The sequence below is a fragment of the Chrysemys picta genome, chromosome 16 (genome assembly GCF_011386835.1).
Source record: "Chrysemys picta bellii isolate R12L10 chromosome 16, ASM1138683v2, whole genome shotgun sequence".
Taxonomy (NCBI): Eukaryota; Metazoa; Chordata; order Testudines; family Emydidae; genus Chrysemys; species Chrysemys picta.
In genome coordinates this window covers 28,106,914-28,129,948 of record NC_088806.1, presented here as the reverse complement: position 1 = coordinate 28,129,948, position 23,035 = coordinate 28,106,914, and the positions used below count along the sequence as shown (strand labels likewise).

The following is a 23,035-nucleotide window of genomic DNA, read 5'->3' as shown; positions in this document are numbered from 1 at the left end:
CTCTGCTGCATCTCACCACTTCTATAAACATGTCCCAGCAGTGCTGTGGAAGCAACTCCGATGACCCAGGTCACTCAATGCAAAGATATTTATAGAACTGGTTTCCTAACGCTGATTTTGTTGTTTGCACAGATACACTGATTATTAATGCTTGCATTGTTAACACTATCATGCATTTGTACCATTTTTACATGCATGCTGTGTCCAGAATAAGAGTTCTCATATTACACAGCTGAGGAAAAATGTGAACTCCAGAATCAAACAAGAGACAACAGCAATGAACTCTTAACCCCACTCGGTAATTCTCCGGCTAGCAGATGCTCTCAATCCTTACTGGGGATGGAACAAACAAATAGCAGACACTCTCTCCAAACATGCACTAGCCTTATCAACAAAGGTAAGTTTCTGAGCGAGACAGCAGCAGTCTAGGTCATAATCACTCCTGTTCGGAAAGACCAGGGGTCGTTGGGTTCACTTTTCCTCTATCAATCGGCTTTTCGTACACTTTGCCCTGCCGTCTGTTTCATTTGCAGCTTGTCCTGCTTCCATTCAGGAGTCAAAAATCACCTGCTAATATCACAGCCAGGAGGGCGTTACTTAGCATGCGATCCAAAGGCATGAGTATCGCTGACGGTTGGATGATAGCGGCATACACAAGGAACAGGAGACGGACGTTCAGGAAATGAGGATGGGAAATGCACCGTTGTTTCCACAGTGCTTCCAGTGAAGTAAATGTGACCAGCAAACAAAATGAGACTGAAGTACTAACATACAGTATTGACTCGCCTGATTTTACATTCTCCACAGTTAACACATCAACTTCTGCACTAGTTAGGACTTCTGCATATTGCTTCCAATCCCCGAACATTTATATTTATCTGTATCTCAACCAAGTTCAGGTTCCATGGAAGCCTAACAAGCAAGTTATACAACAAGGATGATGCTGAGTTAGTGTATGTCTGGACTCACTGTGGCTACCCCACAAAATGTTTATGTGATTTCCATAGGTAGATCCTTTACCCACCCCAGCACATTCATTTAGTTTCAAATCCCCTTATAAGAGGTTGAAGAGCTCCCATATGAAATGCCAAGGAATATTCCAACCTGACATCATCCTAAACCTTTGCCTGTGGTTTTATGCCAGTGCATTGCTTCGCTGGCATTCCAGGCTACTGCACTTTGTGTCAGTGCATGGGTCTCATTGCAGTCACGTGTTAATCTCCCTCCAAACCCTTTCATCCGGGGAAGAAGGTTTTAGATCAATCTAATTTGGGATGGGGAGGGCAATGCACCTGATACCTCTAACATCTCCTTGCAGCAATTGGGTAAAAGCAATTGTCTAACTTTCCCCTTGACTAGTTTTCAGTCCCTTCAAAGTTTGCAAGCAGATGAACATAATTTAAGAACGGCCATACTGGGTCAGACCAAAGGTCCATCTAGCCCAGTATCCTGTCTTCTGAGATCGGCCCCAGAAGGAATGAACCAAACAGGTAATCATCAAGTGAACCATCCCCTGTTGCTCATTCCCAGCTTCTGGCAAACAGAGGCTAGGGACACCAGCCCTGCCCATCCTGGCAAATAGCCATGGATGGATCTATCCTCCATGAATTTATCTAGTTCTTTTTGAACCCTGTTATCGTCTTGGCCTTCACAACATCCTCTGGCAAAGAGTTCCACAAGTTGACTGTGTGTTGTGTGAAGAAATACTTCCTTTTGTTTGTTTAAAACCTGCTGCCTATTGATTTCATTTGGTGACCCCTAGTTTTTGCGTTATGAGGAGTAAATAACACTTCCTTATTGACTTTCTCCACACCAGTCATGATTTTATAGACCTCAATCATATCCCCCCCTTAGTCCTCTCTTTTCCAAGCTGTAAAGTCCTAGTCTTATTAATCTCTCCTCATATGAAAGCCGTTCCATACCCCAATCATTTTGGTTGCCCTTTTCTGAACCTTTTCCAATATATCTTTTTTGAGATGGGGCGACCACATCTGCACGCAGTATTCAAGATCTGGGCATACCATGGATTTATATAGAGGCAATATGATATTTTCTGTCTTATTATCTATCCTTTTCTTAATGATTCCCAACATTCTGTTCGCTTTTTTGACTGCCACTGCACACTGAGTGGATGTTTTCAGAAAAACATCCACAATGACTCCAAGATCTCTTTCTTGAGTGGTAACAGCTAATTTAGACCCTATCATTTTATATGTATAGTTGGGATGATGTTTTCCAATGTGCATTACTTTGCATTTATCAACCTTGAATTTCATCTGCCATTTTGTTGCCCAGTCACCCAGTTTTGTGAGATCCTTTTGTAGCTCTTTGCAGTCTGCTTGGGACTTAACTATCTTGAGTAGGAGAAAACCCAGCTCTCCCTCTAAGATAGTTGGCCTATTTCTATGCAGCAGCCTTTACCCTCTGGGGCTGGTAGCAGTTCAAAATTAACTAGAATTGCAATCTCAATCCTAGACCGTTTCATGCTGACCTCCCAATCCCCCCTAGGCCAGGGAAAAGGGGAGCCCAGATCCATGCTGCACAGAAGAAAAGAAGGTCATGCGCTTAGTAAATTCTTAGGAAGTTTCTCTCTCTCTCATTGGATTCAAGCAATTAAATGGGAGCAACTTAGAAAATAAGGTTTCAGAGTAACAGCCGATTCCCTGGAGAATTTAATGGAATTAACCCACCTGACTTATATATGGATGATTTTGTATATAATAATGTAATTCAAAGTGGGGACACATTGCAAATCAAGATTAGGAAATCCCATGCTGAAGGGGCACCGTACGCCTGAGAATCAGCACAATGGAGATTGTTGCCAGTGTTATGAACACCACCATGGATTAAAATTTAAGGGACAGATCCTCAGTTGCGGTATCTCGGCATAGCTCCACTGAAGTAAATGCAGCAGTGCTGATTTACACCAGCTGAAGATCTGGCCCAATTTTTTTCCTGTCTCCCATTTCTGTTTATTTACTTCTTGCATTTCACTTAGCCTGGACCATGAAAAGGAACTAGTCACTTATCCACCGCTTCTCATGCTCTAACCCAATGCTGCAATGATTGGGTTGCAAATGCTGCAGAGAGAAGTGCTGAAATTCCAACAAACAACAAATTCTATTCTCACTGAAAGTCTTTCCAACTAATTTCATTAAAACATTTCCAGATATGAATCAAAATGGGTTGATTTTTTTTTAAAAACAAAAATAATTTGGGGGTCTCAGCTACCCTGCAGCACTGTTAATGCCAACAAATCCCTGAAACATGGGGTGACTGAGGTGCTGGGAAATTTTTAGAGTAGCACCAACACACCTGTGCAATTCACCCTAGAAGATCTATCGGTCAAATTAGAACATACACTCCGTCTCCTTTAGCTAGACCAATTGCTACCTACAGGATGTACATGTCAGACTGTTCCATTCAGGAACCATGAGTTTTGCACAAACTTCTCCACTTCAGTAACCGCCGACCTTGTACGAGAGCCTTGGTGAAAAGAAGGCTTAACAAGATGATGTTGACACATCCACTAAGCTCTCAGTGGCACAGAAGGAGGCAGAGAATCCAGGGCAGGTTCACTATGCTCTTGAATTATCATTCCAGATTTCAGCTCTTTGATTAGGGAGAGACTCAGCATGAGACTGTATTGGCAGGAATCATTACCCTTTATTCTGCATCTCCGATGAAATGCAAAAATGAGCCTCAGTACTTACGTAAAGTGCCAAAGGGCTTTCCCAAATCAGAGGTGAGGGGGGCTGGTTAGGATTGGATTTAAGAGGACAGACTGTTTATTGCCGCGGTGTGTTTTCACACAACCACACTGGTGAAAAACAAAGCGATGGCACTGCATGAGGCTGACATCCTCCTCCTCCTCCATCTCCTCCTGGCTTTTTAGTTGATAACTTCAACAGTCTCTCATCTGGGAACAATGGGCCAGGATTCATGCTTGGCAGAAGCAAACCCTTTCATCTTCCTAAACCAGCTTTGATTTGGCCCAAACCTCTCACTCACTCTCTTTGAAGTGCTATCTGGGACTACGGAAGATATGGCTAAGTGCTGACCCTCCTTACAAATACAGCATTCCCACTGTGAGAGCTGGGCATGGTGGCACTCATAATCCCCTTCCAAGGGGAAAACTAGCACAAGGCTCTCATTGGCTGTACGATCACTGATTGACTGAGCAGAGCAGAAGGCACTGACTCCCACACTGACTAATAAGAACATGTGCACTCTCTCTTTGGCTAGCACCTCTCATTTGCTGTTAGGCAGATGGTAACACGCAATGCAGCTTCTGATGAGAGGCTAGGGAGCAGTAATCCTTCGGTATAGACCTGGCCAGCCTGCCACCAGCATCGGCAAGATTTTAACAGCAGATATGGTAGAAGACGACATTATTTTTACATACAGCACAGCTGAGAATCTTGTATGGGAAACCTTCTTTTATGCATTAACATAAGAAACTCAGCTCATGTTTCCTGGGCATGTGTGTAAGAAAACAGCCTGGTTAGTGAGAGAGTCCATCTGGACACCTAATAGGAAACAGGACTGTAATGTCTCTGCACTGAAATGGTGAAGCCTGAACATATACTGACATATACCAGATCAAAACTAACTTTTCTGCACCCTAATCATTGTCGTGCAAGACGGACAAAAGAGAGTGGGCTGAAATATAGCTAGCGGCATGCCCCGACTGTACAGATATTTCCTCTTGTATCATTCAAAAAGAGATGATCCTGTTCTCCAACACAGGAGTGATAAATACTCAAGGGAAGCTAAACAAAAAGGTATTCCAAATCAATAGGAGACCACTCATTACACCAACCACTCCCTTGGGCTATCTCTGCTAGCTAAGTTCTTCTGTAACAGAGACAGGCCAGAATTTTAAGACGTGACTGCAGGGCAGTGTAGACATGCCCTTAGTCTGTCATGGCACAGAATTCACCTGGGTTAGTTGTTTCCCCATTAGTGCCTGGGGAAAACTGACAAAGCCAACTCTCTCTCTCTCATTTCGAACATATGCAATCATTCTTCTGCAAAACAGCAGACTCGCCAGCAATGGGAATCTTATTCTAAAAGATCTCAGCCCTGGCACCTTCAGTGTTCACTGGCTGTCATTCCTGCTCCCATTGTCTGTACACTAGATGGTGAATTCCTTGAGACTGGGATGTAAGGTAAAATGTTCAAAAGTGCCCAAGTGACTTTGGTGCCTAAATCCCATTTCCAAAACCAACCTAGGCACTTTGGGATGGATTTTCAAAAGTACATAGGCGCCTAACTCCCAGTTAAGCTCGAAAGTGCCTACAGGCCAATGCCTGTCACTTTTGATTTGGGCACTTTGAAAACAGCACTCTTTGTCCCAGAGTCAAGGCTTATCTGTTTCTCTGAGCTTTGCCAGCAGCACGTGAGGAGGTGGGGGGGAGGGGGAGGGCAGAGAGAGAGAGATTTGGCCAGTCATTTCCTGGCCATTTTGACCTGTTGAGTTTTTGAATGTCTGTATCATTAATCTGCACCTAATACATTGCATATGAGCTTTTAATAAACGAGAACCAATCACAGAAATACCTGCCTGAAAAGTGCCTAAACACACTGGAGATCTATACATAAAACAACAAACCCTGGAATGAGGGACTCTGCCAGTACATCAGACATATGGTGGTAGTTTGAATCTTCGCATTTTCCTCCTATCTACATAAGAAACTATCCGAATATGCACCATAGTTCCTTAATATAGATCACTGACTCAACAGCATCAAACAGGATATGTGAGTCTCAAAAATAGTTAGCAGTTTTGCAGCTGAGATCTCATTAGCTAAATTGGGCTAGACAGGCAGAGGAATATGGAAAAAGCGGGTTCCTCTGGGAGATTTCAATGTGATTTAGTCTTCTGTTTTCAGTCTCTATTCACTACACAAAAGTTCTTTCTCCCAGATGCAGGAAATCAAGACTCCAGATCCCATTGACCCTGGTCTCCCAAATACCTTTCCTGGATGGAAGCAAACCTGTGAATACCCTGGTCCAGTTGCCCCAGTGCAGTATGGGTCTGAGCCAAATCCCACTGAAGGCAATGGGATCTTTTCATTGACCTCACTGAGCTATAGACTAGGCCCTCTATTGAACCCAATGGAACTTATACCTTTCCTACAAGGCAGGGGGAAGCCTGGTTGTTTCTGACCTCTCAGGCAACGGATTATGCATCCTCAATACACTGAAAAGAGGAGACTGATGACACAACACAAAGGGCTCATTACTGCAGGAATAGGCTGTGTGGCTGGTTCTAAGACAGTGTCTAGCTCAGTCTGTGTTTCTACCATGCCCTCCCCATTCCCCTTGTCTTCACACTGACTCAGATCCGCTAAAGGGTTCAGGCCGCTAACCACTACAAGTGGCCTGTCATTACAGAATTAGCAATGAGCACTATCTAATTTACTATTTGCCTAAAGGTAGCTCAGTGTTGGAGCTAAGTTCTACCTTCTCGCTCCGTTGCCTTTTATGTGACTCTCCTAACAATGGACAGAGGTCCCCAAATCTCCACCTGTTATGCCCCTAAGACAGCTAGTGGCAAATCAAGCCAGAATGGTTATTTACAAAGAAACTGCTAATTATTTTTGCCTTGAAAAACAAAATGATCTCAGTATGTGATTCACGATACAGGCGAACACAAAGGCAACCAGGTGTTTGTGCCCTGAGTACGTGCAGCGGGAGTGTACGATACAGGGGGGCAAGAAAGAATTAACAGGCTCATTTTGGTCCATAGCCTCTCAGAGAGATGCCTTTTCCCCCAGGATGGTTCTACCGCCATGATGAGGTCACTGAGCACACTGGAATCAGGCACCCGTCTCCACCCACCACAGTGGAACCAAAGGGTGGACTGTTTCCTGGGAACTCCCGTGGAAAGGATCCCCAGTTTGGTGCTTTACTGCAATTCTCTGAAAGCCTCAGTAGCAGAAACAAAGGAGAGAGATCCACGGTGGGGCAGAGCTGCAACGAATGGGTATAGCTAGGCCAATTAACACCAGCCAGGGCTCTAATGATAAATACCAGGCTCACAGGTGCCTTGTGCAGCATGGCAGGGTCTTATAATAGACAGAGAGGAGGAATCGCCAGGATTTCAGTGTGCATCTGCATGACATCCATCATGTCTTCTGGCTCAGCAGAGAACAGCGGGAGGCATGGCAGACATGAACTGCTCTGAGCCATGTTACCGAGGCCCTGGCTTTGGGAGCTGTTGTACCTTCTCTTCATTGCTGATGTTCCGGGTGGAGGTTCTCCACGTGATGGAGGGGATTGGGTCCCCGGAAGCCTCGCAGGTCAGTGTGATCTGGTCCTCCAGTTCCATGGCAGTTTTGTTCTCCACGTAAGTGATTTTGGGTTTTGCTGGAAAGGGAGCACAATGGGTTTTTTTGGCCACTCCTATGAAGCGAGGCTGCCTGGAATTAGCGAAGTCTGAACTGAAACTATCAATTAGACAAAAAGGCTTTTGCATTGCTACTTTCAGAGAGAATTGCTTCAGCAGGCAGAAGGGCAGCATGGTGTGCCCTCCCCTCCTCTGGTCCAGCCAGCCCTGGCTTCTAGTTTAGCAAAACTAAAAATGGGCCCAACTCAGCCCCTGGAGAAAGTGCACCGAAGCCAGTCATTACATCAGGGCCACGGCTGTTTCAAGAAAGCCGGGAAGGAGACTAGAAAAGCTCAGCTATGCGACCTGGGTTTTTTTTACTCGGATCTTTGCCAAAAAAAGGTCTGTGATAAATGGCAACTAACAGCTGAAAGAAACTGACAACTTCACAAGGGCTAACATTAACGTTTTCCATAAAGCAGCTAAGGGTGAAATTCACCCCAGTGCAGTTTTCGAAAGTTCCACTCAAATCCTAAAGGCTTGACTTAGGGCCCACAGAAATCAAAGGAAAAGTCTCCCATTGACTTTGGATTCAACCCTAAACGCTTGAAAAGCATTTGAGTGGCGCGCAGTCTAGTGCTGACCCCCTGCAGGGAGCGTGAATTTCAGCCACCAGAGATAGGAAATGGCAGAGAGACGGTATTTTACAGTGACCACCGGCATCTCTTGTCTGGTAGACGGCACAGTGCTGGCACACAGGCCGACACTGTAATTCAGCAAGCGCACCCAGTGTCTGAACCAGACATGGCTGCTGGGTAGGCAGGGCATGCAGCTTCCAGTTTATAGCAATGAGCGGCCACCAGCCAGCTGGGCTCTCTGACCAGGCTGTGGGGAGTGGGGGGTAGGGGCGGGAAGGAGCTATATCAAGCCTCTTATTGCCCTGTTTACCAAAGACTTTGAGGTGGATGATGGCATCCTGCTCTCCGGCCTTGTTCTCAGCCATGCAGGTGTACTCCGCCTCGTCGCTCTTCTCTACCTTCTTGATGGTCAGCTCAGAGCCATCGTAGTTGAAGTCGTATTTCTCGTCATCGTCCCCCCGTTCTATCAAGTCCCCGTCCCTGCAGGGCACAAAACAAGCAGGTTGGGTGGGAAGTTAACGCTGGCTGGTTTTTAGAACTCATCTGTATTTCTAAATCTAGCTCCTTTCTTTAGGAGGAAGGACAATTTCCCTATGGTCCCACCTGTCTCGCACTTGTTTTCCTCCTTCGGTGGCACCCTCACGACCCTTGCCTTGGGGGCCTGTGCCACGGAGTCCTTCACCTGTAAACATCCCTCAGGCCAACCAGAGGGGGTTGCTTGAGACCCTGGCCCTCCACCCAGAATCCAGCCTACTGCCCCACTGCAGCATTCGGAGCCACTGTCAGCCCCATCCCTAACCTTGGTTTCTCAATGCCATGTTGACCCTGGGATTGTCATGTAAAGTGTGTGAAGACCTGGGGGCGAGGGGTGCTGCAGCATATTGATATTACTGCTGCTGCTATTGTTACTGGACAAAGACCATTTGTAAAAGCATTACAATTCTCTGACTTTGTTATGAGAAACTGAGTCAATGATATTCTAGCTAAAATGGTGCCATTCCCCGTGACGGGCTCTGCTCAATCAGAGGTGCGGATGGAAGCAGCACTCACGCCGAGTGCCTCAGTTAAAACATCCGTGCTCTTAAACCATGTAAACTGTGCTTAGAGTATCTTACTTCATCCAGCTCATGGCTGGCTCAGGAAAGCCATCAGCATCGCACACTAAGGTGACAGACTGGCTGAGATTGGCCGTAGCATTCATGGTGTTCTGCCTGGCACGGACAGAAGGCGGCACTGGAAGAAAAAGAAATTGCGTTAAAAAGAGGGGGAAAGAACAAGTGGGTAGAAAAGAACCAGGTAAGGAAGTTTCCTGCCCTCTGTCATACACACATAAATCAGTCCAGTGAATCACAACCTTCCTCCAAAGGGAGCACATCACCTGCAGGTTTGAACCTATACATTTGATGCACAAGGTCTCTCTATCAAATGGTGGGAGGAAGAGGACCCACATTGCACAGAAGATGGTCTGTTGGACAAAACCATCCATGAATCAAATGAGGGCCATCTTTCACTTTGAGCCATGAGACATTCAAGCTTACTCCTGACATGATAATTTCCTGTAAACATCTTGTAAATGCCAAATCGATTTCATGGGTGTGTTTATTTGATACAGCAGAGTGAGATTAATAAGCCTCATGGATCATGATTCTGACAGCTCACGAGTGTGAACGGATGATCGTGTCTTTCCTTCCAAGACAAGGGTGCAGCAGTTTATAACCCAGGTAGCACAGGTCCCCTCCACTGCCAGGGCTCCAAGCTGCTCACCATTCACGATGACCTGAATATCCTTGAAATTGACCTCCCCACGAGCCAGGATTCTGCCCTCACAGCGGTACGTCCCCTCATCCGTTTTCTTGATTCCCCGGATTTGCAGGAAGTTGTTGGGCAAGACTATAAATCGGACTAGAAGAGACAAAAGGAAGCTTCAGTCAAGAATCATTTAGAGGGAGCGCTGCAATGAATGGGCACTTCCGCACTCCCCTTACAGCTTGGAGACCGAGCTTAACGTAAGGTAACTTCCCTTTCCATCAGGGTAATGAAAGTCACCCCATAATCAGATCTGACATTGCCAGGAAAGACCATCCAGGACAGAGTCCCTCACACAGCAAGCTAAGAGGCAGTGGGGACAAACCGTTGTGTTATTTTACAACCAGCACTTTTATTTTACTTTAAGTTTAATCAATACCTGGCTTGGGCCAATGAACCATTTACTACTTGTCTCTCTGGGGAGTGGAGTCTGGTCTTAAATAACGATAATACCTGGCTCTAATATAGCATTTTTCATCAGTAAATCTCAGAGCACTTCACAATCTTTTAGTGCATGTATCCTCACGCCACTGCTACAAGGTGGAGCAGGGCTATAGCCCCCTTTTCTAGATGGGGACCTGAGGCACCGGCAGGCTAAGTGACTTGCCCAAGGTCTCACGGGGAGGCTGTGGCAAAGCAGGAAACTAAACCCAGGTCTCTCAAGTCCTAGATTAGTGCTCTAACCACTGGCTGATCTGTAACTGCACTTCCTTGATACCTAGACTGACAGGAGCTGGGAAATGCTGCAGAGGCAACACTGCTCCCAGGCTCAGGGGAGACAGTGCTCTGGAGTGACATCAGCCCACAAAATCCACAGAGGGGCTCCAATGTGTGCTGCTCCGTGGCGCAGTGTAGGGGAAATGGGAGGGCTCTGGCCAGGACAGGTTAACCACTTGGCCTCTTTAAATCCAGACTGGATTTCTCTTTTAAAAAAATACGCTTTATTTAAACTACAAGCCGCTGTGTTTTAATGTGATTCCTGAGTGAGGTTCTCTGGGCTTTGTTATGGAGATCAGTCTGGATGATCATAATGGTCCCAGAAGGCCAGACCTAATGTGTGCCATTTTACCCCCACTGCTCTGCATTCCTGTGCCTACTTGGCCTTTTGCCACCTTGGCAGACCTACACAATGCCTCTGGAAGGGCAAGTGCCAAGACCGCTCATTCCTTACCATCTTTTTTCAGGACAACGTCCCTGTCCTTATGCTTCCACATAATGGTGGGAGGCAGCGAGCTGAGCACATCACACACAATCACCGCATCTTCCCCCTCCTGGAACTCCTGAGGGGTGGGAGCATTCCTGAACATCAGCTTCTCTGAAAACAAGGAGAGCGACAGGACAATGGAGCTGCTGCCCCAGCGCGTTGTGGGCACCGTCTGAATGGCAAGGCACGTTGCCAACTAAAAGCACAGAGGAAACAATGATACACATGCACGAACCCACTTGGGATGCTCATGCCATAGCAACGTATGTAGCTTGGCATTAGCATCCCGCACGATGGCACGGGAACCCTGTGCTAGTTACACACCAAGAGGCGGCTGGACTCACAAGAGTGTCCATATTTGGACGTTGTGTTATGGGAAAGCCAAACGCAAAACCTCCCAGCTGGTAGGGAAGGAACAGCTATGATAGCGTTGCCAGCTGAGGGCTACTATGGGCCTCCTGAATGTAGGATCCCACTGCACTGTAAGTGGCCCCTGTGGGGTTGTGCTGAGCCCTGACCCTGCTTGATCCCAACCCTGCCTGTTCCGCACCAAGCACACCATTCCACGCTCATCTCCCAGACATTCATGTCACACTGGGCTCTACCTTCGCTCCTCACTATCTTGCACCAAAGATTTTAGTGGGGTCTCCAGCAGGGGTGAAGGACCCTTTCTAAGTTCCAAGCACATTCTGCAAGCTGCAAAAACCATGGGATTGTCCAGCCTGAGACTGGAGATACTGGCTGTTCTGTTTCTACCCAGGTCTCAGAGCATGAGGCCTGAGGGCAGAGGCTCCAGAAGTGGCTACCACAACCTTTGTTGTGGCCAGGGACTGCTAGAGCAGGCTGTCTCCCCAGCTTTCTTGCTGTGCAGAGAGACCCTGGGTAACAAGAGGTGAGCAAAGCAGCTATGCTAGTAACAGACATCACAGCCAATCAACCCCTTGCTTTATCTGTCGCACACCATTAAGCAGGTCAATGCAGGATCGCTGAGTGGCTTGAACAAAGGGTGTGTTAGAAATTGTCTTCCTGCCCCTGAACCATTCAGCTTAGCCTGTGGATCCCTTTGCTTGGCTCCTGACAGCCGTACGGACCAGGGACCATTCACACAACATAAGAACGGCCGTACCGGGTCAGACCAAAGGTCCATCTAGCCCTGTATCCTGTCTACCAACAGTGGCCAATGCCAGGTGCCCCAGAGGGAGTGGACCAACAGGCAATGATCAAGTGATCTCTCTCCTGTCATCCATCTCCATTCTCTGACAAACAGGGGCTAGGGACACCATTCCTTACCCATCCTGGCTAATAACCATTAATGGACTTAACCACCATGAATTTATCCAGTTCTCTTTTAAACGCTATCATCGTCCTCTATTATGGTGTCTTTAAAAAGCGCCCATGCAGTTTGCAGGGATTTCACTTTAGTTACTGTACCTTTTAACTTTTTAACTTCTGTTTAACTAATCCCCTCATTTTTGCATAGTTCCCCCATTTAAAATTAAATGCCACAGTGTTGGGCTGTTGAGATGTTCTTCCCACCACAGGGATGTTGGATGCTATTGTATTATGGTCACTATTTCCAAGCAGTCCAGTTATAGTTAACTCTTGGACCAGCTCCTGCGCTCCGCTCAGAACTAAATCTAGAGTTGCCTCTCCCGTTGTGGGTTTCCATACCAGCTGCTCCATGAAGCAGTCATTTAAAGTATCGAGAAATTTTATCTCTGCATTTCGTCCTGAAGTGAAATGTTCCCAGTCAATATGGGGATAATTGAAATCCCCTACTATTATTGGGTTCTTAATTTTGATAGCCTCTCTAATTTCCCTTAGCATTTCATCACAGCCAGAAGTAACCCTCAGGCTGAGCTCTCAGTCTCTCTGCTAACAGCATGTGGGTGACACCAGGAGGGTCTGGTTTGGATGGAGGAGCATGAATTAGATGGGGAAGGGCAGCAAATGAGGAACGTGGCTCTGAGGCCAACCTGACAAATCATAGGGTTAACGGAGAGGAAATATGGAAGTTGCTCACTGCTAGCCAGCCAGCTTGTGACACAATGGCTTTTCAATGCTTCTATTTCTCTCAGTAACTCTGACGACAGAGATGGTGGGGAGTCAGTCAGACAAATACCATGATTACCTCCTTCCTATTTCCCTTTGTGACACAAACTCTCCTATTCCCATATCCTTCACAGACCAGCCCTTCCCTTAGCTTCCCATGGGTGAGCGTCTCCTCACAGGCAAGGTTGCCCACCACTTTCCAGCCTCCTGTTCATGTCCCTCCCCACCCTCCTTCACAGTCAACACTCTCCCCTCACTGCTAAGGGAGGAATGGGCTCCACTTTGACAGCCTTCCCCTTCCCAGTCTGTTTGGGAGGTGGCTCCCCTTCCTGGCCACCCCTCACTAATGAGAGCCACACCTTCCCAGCAACTCCCTGGGCCTCCCCTCACAAGAGCCCGACCCCAAAGCAGGCTCCCAGAGCTGTGCTCTTACGGAAGATTTTCACATTGACTGTGGCCTCAGAGTCGCCCTCCTCCTCACTGGTGACAACACACTTGTAGATGCCGGCGTCGTCGATGTTGGCGCTGTAAATGGTGAGGGTGGAGGAGAAGTCATCGTTCCGCACCACCGAGATGCGCTGCTGGTTGGGCGTCAGCTTCTCGCCGTTGGGGGAGAACCAGGAAATGTCTTTGGCTTTGGCTTCCCCAGTCACTAGAGATGAAACAAAGCACATTGGACCTGCTCCTTCTCAGCCAGCCAGGGCCCTGAGGGCCATCACCTGCAGGGTTGTGGGAAGGGCCCAGACCAGGCAAAGGATTTCTGATGCCCAGGCAGTGTGGGGCCTGCTTATTGAGCTGGGTTTGTGAGAGTGCCTTCCCACCTGAGGGGGCACGTTTAAGCCCCCTTGGATTTGCTGACAAGCCCCGAGGCCAGAGAGCTAATCCCAGCAGTGGCTCACACATTATACACCATGTTCTGGCTCCACCGGGGACAGCTCCCCACCCTCACAGAAAGACATCCATTAGCCGCTGCCCCATGCAGCCAAGAGGAGCAGCTGCCCATTTCAGGCTTGGAATGGCCTCATATACATCCCTGCGGTCTTCTCCCCTCACCCCACTCAGCATGGAAACAGCACTCCTCCTGCTCCAATAAATATCCCTGTTTGCAGGTTGTGCTGGGGCATCGCATTGCAAACCAAGCTGGGTAAATTGCTTTACCAGCACATCAGGCAAGTTAAACCTGCCACTGCATCCGATGCAAATCAAAGCGGCTTGTAGGGACCCATCTCTTGGAGCTCACATTTCCGGGTTTCCCCATGTGGCTTTGTTATTTCTTCAGAGGAAATTTGTCACAGAGGAAATTTAACCAATCCCATTTGCTGAGGCCACGGTGGAGACATCACAATTGCACTTACTCAGGCATTTTTGCCTTCAAAGCACTTTACACACATTAACAAATGACTCTGCGCTGAGCTAGCTTGGGTCCCACAGCCTCCTCCCTCGCCCTAAGGAGGAGATGCTTGGGGAACTCAGACCCGCCACACTGGAACTTGGCGCCAAGCCATGTTTTAATGTTTGCTCAGTGTCATGCTCTGGTTTAGGGGTGACCTGGGATCATTTGTTGTCATGCCAGTGTTGCACCCACATAATTAATTCACCCCGGCAAACCAGGCCAGTTGCTTTACAGGGAAACCTATAGTCAGTAGCATGCGTGTGTGCTGAAATGGGGCATGCTGCAGTAACTGTGCGGCAGCACATGGGATGCATGCATTGCCTGGGGTTCACAGTGGACACTGAATACTGCTTCTTTCACCCAGCTGGTTGGAGCAAGTGGCAGGAAGGGTGGTATTAAAAATGCAGGATTCCCATTGCATTAAAATCCTCGGGGGCTGAGGTGGAGATTTTCAAAGCTGCCTAAGCCCCCATTCAAGCTGTGGGAAATTGGGTATCAGAATCCCCCAGATGATTTTGAAAAATCTCGGCCCTCATACTAATACCTCTAAAACAAAAAAGACCAATGTTGAGGGCAGACGTGATGTCACACATTTCTGGGGCAACCCTTCTGGTCTTTGGGGTCCTGGGATGGCTCTGGGGTAATGTTACAAACACCTTCTAGGAGCTGCCTTCTCTTCCCAGCCCCAGGAGAAGTGTCTCTTTACTCTCCCAGCCCAACCAGCTCGGTCACCTTTGCTATTATACCTGTGATTTAGTTGGGGATTGGTCCTGCTTTGAGCAGGGGGTGGGACTAGATGACCTCCTGAGGTCCCTTCCAACCCTGAGATTGTATGATTGCTTTTGATCTGCTTGAATTACAAGATAAAAGACCAAAAAACCCCACAACAACATGGAGAATTGAATGGCATGTCCCTGTACATGTGACTATGTCTGGGGCTGAGTGGAGTGGGTTCCCCAAAAGTGACTCAACAAACACGGATGGAAAAGGCTGACAGCAGCAGCCGCCAGCACTCACCTTGACATAAGAAGAATTTGGATTCTCCAACGCTGATCTCCACCTGACTTGGAACAATATCCACTTGTAGAGACACTGGGAAAGAGCGCAAAGCAGGAGTTAGGCAACTGGAGTCATCCGGCAGAAAAGTGCCCTGCTGTTTGGGACTCAGGTCAGCTCAGCAATGGAAAGGCCAGGGCTCTTAACCCCAGTTCCAATGCTCCGGACCAGTATCTGACTATACACAAGCCTTCCATCCCTACGGATCTCAAAGAGCCTGTACCGATATGAGCCACTTCCACCTCTTCCTGTGCCTACACAAAAAGGCATGGAAGGAGCTGCGTTACCCAGTGATCTGTTGAACACCAAGTTATGTGCTGCACATCATGCTTGGAGGTGGCCTGGAGAGGGCAGTAATACGATCACACCATTTGGGCACCCTATTATTTATGGTGATTGAATCACTTGGAAGGCATCGTGGAGGGAAGGGGCTGAATGAAAAGAAGGGGGCATGAAATGGGAGGGTGTTGAGTGCATAAGGGGCAAAGCAGAGAAAGGAACAGAGCTGGCGGTGGGAGAAGAGAATCCCAGTTTGGGTCTGGCAGTGAAGTAACACGCGTCAGGCTGTTCAAGTATATACTGACTCTGTGCTTTCCCTACACACTCAAGGTTTGTGTGCTGCTTCGCTTCACAGCTGCTCTCACCCAGCCATGTGTTTGCCTCACATTTACATAGAGAATTATTGCCATAACACATATGTATCAGTGCTTGTGTCAATCAAAACAGCGATTGCACTGTCCAAGATCTGGGTGTGAGATTCTCAGCATCACTACGGTATTTTTCTTTGAAGTTTGCAGGCATCATGTGTTGAGCATTGGCAGACAGCGATGACACATTGTTCCTGTGACTTGTGTCAAGGTCTTGCAGCTCAGCAGAGGACAGGCCCTATCCTGGGAGACTACTAATATTCCCTCTTCCTCAAAATAGGGCAAAGCTACTGGAAGCGGAGCAAGCACTGTGACAAGCAGAGCAGCATTCAGAGAAGTCATTCAGGCCTCTTCATTTTTGCATTGTCTTTGCTCTCTGTGTTGCAGAAGCACAGTTAGTATCCGAATGATCTAGGACTGGCTTCACTGGCAGCTATAAACTCCATTTAAATGGCCCGTTAAACCAGGTTAACAGCTGCGCTGTGTCACCAGAGCAGTGCAACACAGCCAGAGGAAAGTACCACTGCGTCTGGCCCTTTGAGTCCCAAGAGAATTGTTTTAAAAATAATCCAGGCACGATAGTAAACAGGCTGGATCAGGAGTCCAGAGAGAACACTGAGGACCCTTTGGCTGTGGGAGATGAAAACGGTCCTTAGGACTACAGAGCTCCAGCCCTTTAAAACCTCCTCTTGGAAAACTCCATTTCACTCACAGGTCTTGTCTGGAGGTTACTGACGCTCCTTCCTGTTTTCAATAAAGTACAGGCTGCCCTTTTAGCTCTTGCATTCAGCCCGTTTTATTTCTGTGTAATCTAATTTCTCTCAACCATATTACTTTAATATAATTCACTCCCAGACAGAACTGCAGGTACAAAAGGCCAAACATAATAAACGGCTAAAGGTTTATTAGATCCAGTGCAGCGAGAACTAAATAGCCTAGTTCTACAGGCTGTGTTTTCCTTCTATTAATCCTCCTGACATTGTGCAGTATACGCTGTGCATCGTGTATGGAGTAGCTCCTCCTCGGCGGGTCACTGCTCTGTGGTGCAGGTACAAGAGGTATTAAAAGAGTTCTTACACTTTGAAACCCAGGCCACCAAAACCCATAGCACCATGTGTCTGCAGCACAGCTCTGCCTGCTTACAGGGGAATTAGCATTCTGCTTCAGAACAGAACTAGACAGAGAGGGGACACCTCAAGGCATGTCAGTCTGCAGCAACTGCAGGATTGTCAAAGTATGGGAAGATGCTACAATGATGCATTTAAATGGGGGTTGAGTTTTAATGGTTCCTAGGATAAATAGGCCCAACTCTGAGAGGGGAGCCAAGTTTTTATAAACTAAATAAAAGCCCCCGATTAGAGCCTTTATAAGCTGTTTTCAATTCGATCCGTTTAATCCATCTTGGATGCCATTTTGTCTCCTGATTTTGAATGATGGTTCCAAATTTAGAACTGGACTGTCTAGACCAATAAGTCCTTAGCCAATAAGCCCAAGTGCTAACAACTTACTAAGCAGTGTTCAGGAATCTCTGAGTGAGCAGTTTGCTGTGTATCTCTGTGTTTCACAAACAAGTTCAGAGGCTTCGGTAATCACCAACATAAACCAATCCTGGGCAAATATTCAGTCTATAGCTATTCTGAACTAGGCAAAGTCTGAAATAGAGACCTAGGCTAACATTTACAATGGTACGAGCCTAAAGATTGGCTTCTAAATTGCATTTAGAAACCTAAAAAAGAAGCCAGGTTTTCAAAAGCACCCAACAGCTTTGATTGAAGGCATCTGGAGCTGCTGGGTGCTCGGCACTTTTGAAAAGCAGGTCACTTAAATGAAGATTTAGGAGCTTACATTTAGGTTCCTATGACAGAAAATCCAGATTCTTTTTTAAAAAATGGATTAATATTTAACAAAGCAAAGAGAAGCAACTGATCAGTAATGTCAACAAACCAAAACAAAAAAGGGGAAATTATATACACTGAAATAATCCTGCTTGGGTCCAGTAAGGCGAAGGTTGAGATGCAAATCAAGCAACGAAGGAAAGTCAGGGCCACAGTCGATTCCCCCATCCCAAACTTGCCCAGTCCTGCACCTCGCTATAATCTGAGCAAGGCTCCGAGTTTCTGCCCATTTTCGGGCTTCTGTCTGATTTGTGTTACACTTGCAGCACTATCATACGAACAAGAGACAAGATCCTAACTCGCCCTTTCCTCTGCATCCCCAATCAAGCAGCGGTCGGTGCTGGACACCCTGGGAGACAAATGCCCTTTCTCCCAGCACCCTGAATCTCAGAGCACCGTTCCTTCATGGTGTAAGGTATGAGGCATTAGAAATAACTGGACACTCGCTCTCTGCCAGATGGAGCCTGATGCTGCCTCAGCTTCCTGGCCTAACAAGACCAGGTCAAATAAGAATTTCAGGAGGCCAGACCTAATGTGTGTTGTTTTTAAACCGCAGCCGTTAGTTTGCAGAAAACAATCATTGTAATCGAGCTATTTCTCCATCCTGCGTTGCCAGAGCATTTCTCATCCCGTCGACTGCAAATGCTTTATCTGTCACCTTTAGTCTTTTGGTGCCACAGTATTTGTGGCCTTCTCCCAGGGGCTGCTCACTTTACTGTTAAACCATGAAGACATTAGTCTTAGCTGCCGGCTCTTTCTAAGTCTTTAAAACATTCCTCTCAAAGGAATCGCCATATCTTCTAAATCAATGGCATCGTTCCTTATCACGACCGAGGAAAAGGACATGTGCTGCTGAATTACTCAATGACTGGACTACAGGCATTAAGCCCCAGAGCTCTTTGAACATACAGAACAGATGCAGGAGCTTTGTCATCATTCCAGTGTTCAAACAAATGACTAAAGAAGGGCAAGAAACCCAATACAAACCACAAATAATAATAACGGAGGTGGGTGACTATTTTCAAACATTGCAAACACTTAGCCCTCACTTTTCATCTGCAGAGGGCCTCGCTCACTCAGATGTAAATCCCACTGAAGCCAACAGAGTTTATTATAAAAACATAGTACAAAGATTTTAACAAAAATCCTTAAACATTCTCTATTTGTCACCCCGGTGCAAGTAGTCCTTAAAATCCCACAGCATCTACTCCAGGTGAGCTGGTAGCTGCTCAATGCCTACTTTGCTTCAGTCTTCTCACAAAAACATGTGAGCAGACAACTAGCGAAGTTATCATAGACAATAAAGGGGAAGGGCTGCAGATCTGGATAAGAAAAGAAGACGTCAGAGATCTTCTGACCAAATCAGCGGGGCGGGATGCTATTCACCCCAGGGCACTGAAGAAGTTAACTGAGGAAATCTTGGATGAAGGTGGTGGACATAATATACCTGGACTTCAGCAAGACTTTTGACACTTTGATTGAAGGCATCTGGAGCTGCTGGGTGCTCGGCACTTTTGAAAAGCAGGTCACTTAAATGAAGATTCTGATAAGTAAGTTGGAGAAACGTGGGCTCGACAGAACCACCATTAAGTGGACACATAATTGGTTAACAACTGCAAACAAAGAGTAACTATTAATGCAATGTCGGATTGGAGGGATGTCTCAAGTGGGGTTCCACCAGGATCTATTCTGCATCCAGTGTTGTTTAACATCTTTATTAATGACCTGGATGTAGGCATAGAGAGCAAGTTTGATTAAGTTTGCAGAGGACACAAAGCTGGGGAGGTGTGTGGGGGGGTTGCCAATACTTTGGAGGATAGAGCTAAACTTCAGAGGGATCTTAATAAATTTTAGAAGTGGACTATAGACAACAAAATGAAATTCAACAAAGACAAATGTAAAGTGCGACACTTGGGGAAGAAAAACCAAACGCAAAAATACAGAATGGGGGGAAACTGGCTTGGCAGCAGCACTGCTGGGAAGGATCTGGGAGTTGTGGTGGATCACAACCTCAACATGAGTCAGCAACGTGATGCTGTGTGGAAAAAAGCAAATGCAATTTTAGATTGTATTAAAAGAGGCATAGCATGCCAGTCACGGGAGGTGATAGTACCATTCTACCCGGCATTGGTTAGGCCTCAGCTGGAGTAGTGTCCCCAATTTTAGTCACCAATGTATAGAAAGGATGTAGAGGTGAGCGACAAAGATGGAATGCACGCCATACGAGCAAAGGCTGAAGGAACTGGGTATGTTCAGTTTAGAAAAGCGGAGATTGGGGGGGGGGCATGCTAGAGGTCTTTAGATACTTGAAAGACTGCCACCAAAAAAGATGGAAAAAATTGTTCTTTTGCCACCGAGAACAGGACAAGAGGCAATGGGTTCAAACTACAGCATAGCAGATTTAGATTGAATCTCAGGAAAAACTTTCTCACCGTCAGAACAGTAGGACAATAGAACAGACACGTCAGGAGACTGTGGAAGCTCCTTCACTGGTGATTTTCAAAAGGAGGCTGGATCGTCATCTGCCTTGGATGGTTTAGACACAACAAATCCTGCATTTTGGCAGGGGCTTTGACTAGATGGTCCCATCTAACCCTATGATTTGCTTCCTTTAAAGGGGCCAGTCACCCTGTGACAGATCCTTACCTGAAAAGAACAGGCTCCTGCATTAGGGCTCAAACTCTCAGGCTCTGGCTAAGTGTCTCTACAATTACATCCTCTAATACAGAAATTGTGACTGAATGTTAAATGATTCCGAGTCATGCTGCACATGCTGCCGACCCAGACTGCTGAGAGTCACTTGACTCTGGCTGCATTGTCCCACAGGGCTCATTCAGGCTTCTAACTATCCAAGAAAATTGTTCACTCAAGACCCACATGGAGACAGGGCATTTTTCCATCCTGAAGAGCCCCAGAACTTATCTGTATCTTGTTCAGTCAGCACTCCACAGGGAAGAGGCATCCCACTGCCGTGGCAGCTGCAGTGTGGGGTCAAATGAGAGTCACACTTGCTGGTATGCAGAGTCTCTGTCTCTTGTCATATAGTTAGACTTGAAGTTCTCTGGGGCGGAGACGATTTTGGTTGTGTTTGTACAGCACCTAGCAGAATGGGGGCCTGGTTCATGACTGGAGCTTCCACATGTGGGTGGGTGAGATTCTGTGGCCTGCGTTGTGCAGGAGGTCAGACTAGACGATCATAATGGTCCCTTCTGACCTTAAAGTCTATGAGTCTACGCTAATGCAATGTAACTCATCATCATCATCGCCTTACCCAACCAGGTGGCATGTTTTGGAGGGGATGTGCCAGGGAAAGCAGCTGAAAATACTTTCTGAAGATGCATCTCTTCAATTGGCTTAATGATGCATCAAGGTCAACATGCTGCACACCCCACCCTTTCACCAGCTGTTGGGTGGGGATGAGGGAGGCAGAGAAAGGGTTGTTGGTTGAAAACACAATAAGGATGTCAGATGTATAAGCAAGGTGCTCCCAGCCAGTCAGATGGAGACACCTCTAAGCAACACACAGACGCCGACTGCCCTAAGTGGAGAAAGAGGAGGCTGGTTGTAGCCTGACATGAGTATTTTGCCTTCTTAATAAACCCCCCTTCATGCTTATTGCATAAAAGGCATCTCATGCCCCAAGCCAGACTATAAAGACAAAGAAGAATGATCTTGGTAAAAGACATTTAACCAAATCCACCCCTCTGGCCTCAGTGGAGATTTCACTGGGTATAAAACTGTCCAGCAATAGCATAGCCCATGCAAGATCAATACGTGTTCACAGATGAACTGTGCCATATGACTTATATGACCATGGAATAGCCAGGTGGGTAAAGTCCCCACCCTACACCATGCTTTAGAAATGAAGGGCAATCTTCTCCTAAAACACCTTTGCCTAAAACATGTAGAGATTTTTTTTCTACCTACGATTTTGGGTCTCAGTTCAGTTACCCAGGACAGTTGGCAGCTCTCCTGTGAGCGACACAGATGAGAAACAGAGCACAAGAACAAAGCGGGGTAAAAAACAAATCATTTCCCTTCTGGAGTTCTGGAAAACACGATTTCTCAACACTTTTGATCACTGTGAAACTCACCCCGGGAAACAGAGATAAAGCAACCAACACCCTTCCCCTCAATTGCTCAGCAAGACATGTTTACTGTTTGTACAAAGTCTCCCAGAGGGCAAAAAGTGCATCCACTTCCAAAGCACATCCCCTTTTGGGATCAAGGCTGCTTGAAATTAAAATGACTGAGCACAGGGATCCGCTAGCACCACACATCATACACAGCGTGTTGCTTCATGACTTGCATGTCGATCCTTCCACCTGCCAGCAGTGGGAAGGTAGCAAGCAAGGAGTTCAACTGACCCACGCAACAGGGGGCTGGCAGTGTTAGCAGCAGTGTTGCTGACAGCTCTGCTCTCTGCTGCAACAGGAACGAGGAGGAGAAGCGTTGCAGAGCTGGGCGCGTCTGCGTCTGGTGCTCCTAATTTACATTGCCACCAGAACCGCATCATTAACAATGTCACTGTTTGAAATTAATGTGGGGGGGGGGGGGGGAGAGGGAGAATGTTCATACACAATACACAAAGTTATAGGCCCCTTCACAATTGAATTTACAATCAGAAATGGTGACCCCATCCAGCAGCAACAAGTCAGCAACAACGAATTAGCTCCTGCCAGATGGCAGTTTGGTGCTTTTATCCTAGATCCACCGTCCAGTCACCCAGGTAACATGCAAAACCAAAGCCAACTGCTAGCCAGATATCTGCACTGCCTGAAAGAGCCAGGGAGTCTGGCAGGTGATCACTGCTGATCGACAAAGACAGCAGCTCCCACTTACAGCAAAGTGACCTGCCCTCCCATAGCGCAGCTCCACGCTGCGAGCATCTGCACTCTGCACGCAACGAGACAATACATCAACATGGGGCGTCTCTTCTACACCACAGTACATCAGAGGTGGATGTCATCAGAAAGCTCTGGCTCAATCCTCCTCCCAATGGAAGTCAGTG

The 23,035-nt window shown here is 47.0% G+C and overlaps 1 protein-coding gene across 16 annotated transcripts in view; it reads right to left on the bottom strand.

Annotated features, from left to right (window-relative positions):
* The window catches only part of NCAM1 (neural cell adhesion molecule 1), a 245,299-nt gene that overhangs the window by 69,295 nt on the left and 152,969 nt on the right, over positions 1-23,035 (bottom strand). For all 16 annotated transcript variants that reach the window (XM_005291361.5, XM_024109043.3, XM_065570601.1 and 13 more), the window contains exons 2-8: positions 15,444-15,518; positions 13,467-13,685; positions 10,949-11,092; positions 9,736-9,873; positions 9,087-9,204; positions 8,282-8,451; positions 7,232-7,374 (exon numbers count right to left, since the gene is read on the bottom strand). In XM_005291361.5, the coding sequence (XP_005291418.2) occupies positions 7,232-7,374; positions 8,282-8,451; positions 9,087-9,204; positions 9,736-9,873; positions 10,949-11,092; positions 13,467-13,685; positions 15,444-15,518 (1,007 nt within the window). The remainder of the gene's footprint in view (positions 1-7,231; positions 7,375-8,281; positions 8,452-9,086; positions 9,205-9,735; positions 9,874-10,948; positions 11,093-13,466; positions 13,686-15,443; positions 15,519-23,035) is intronic.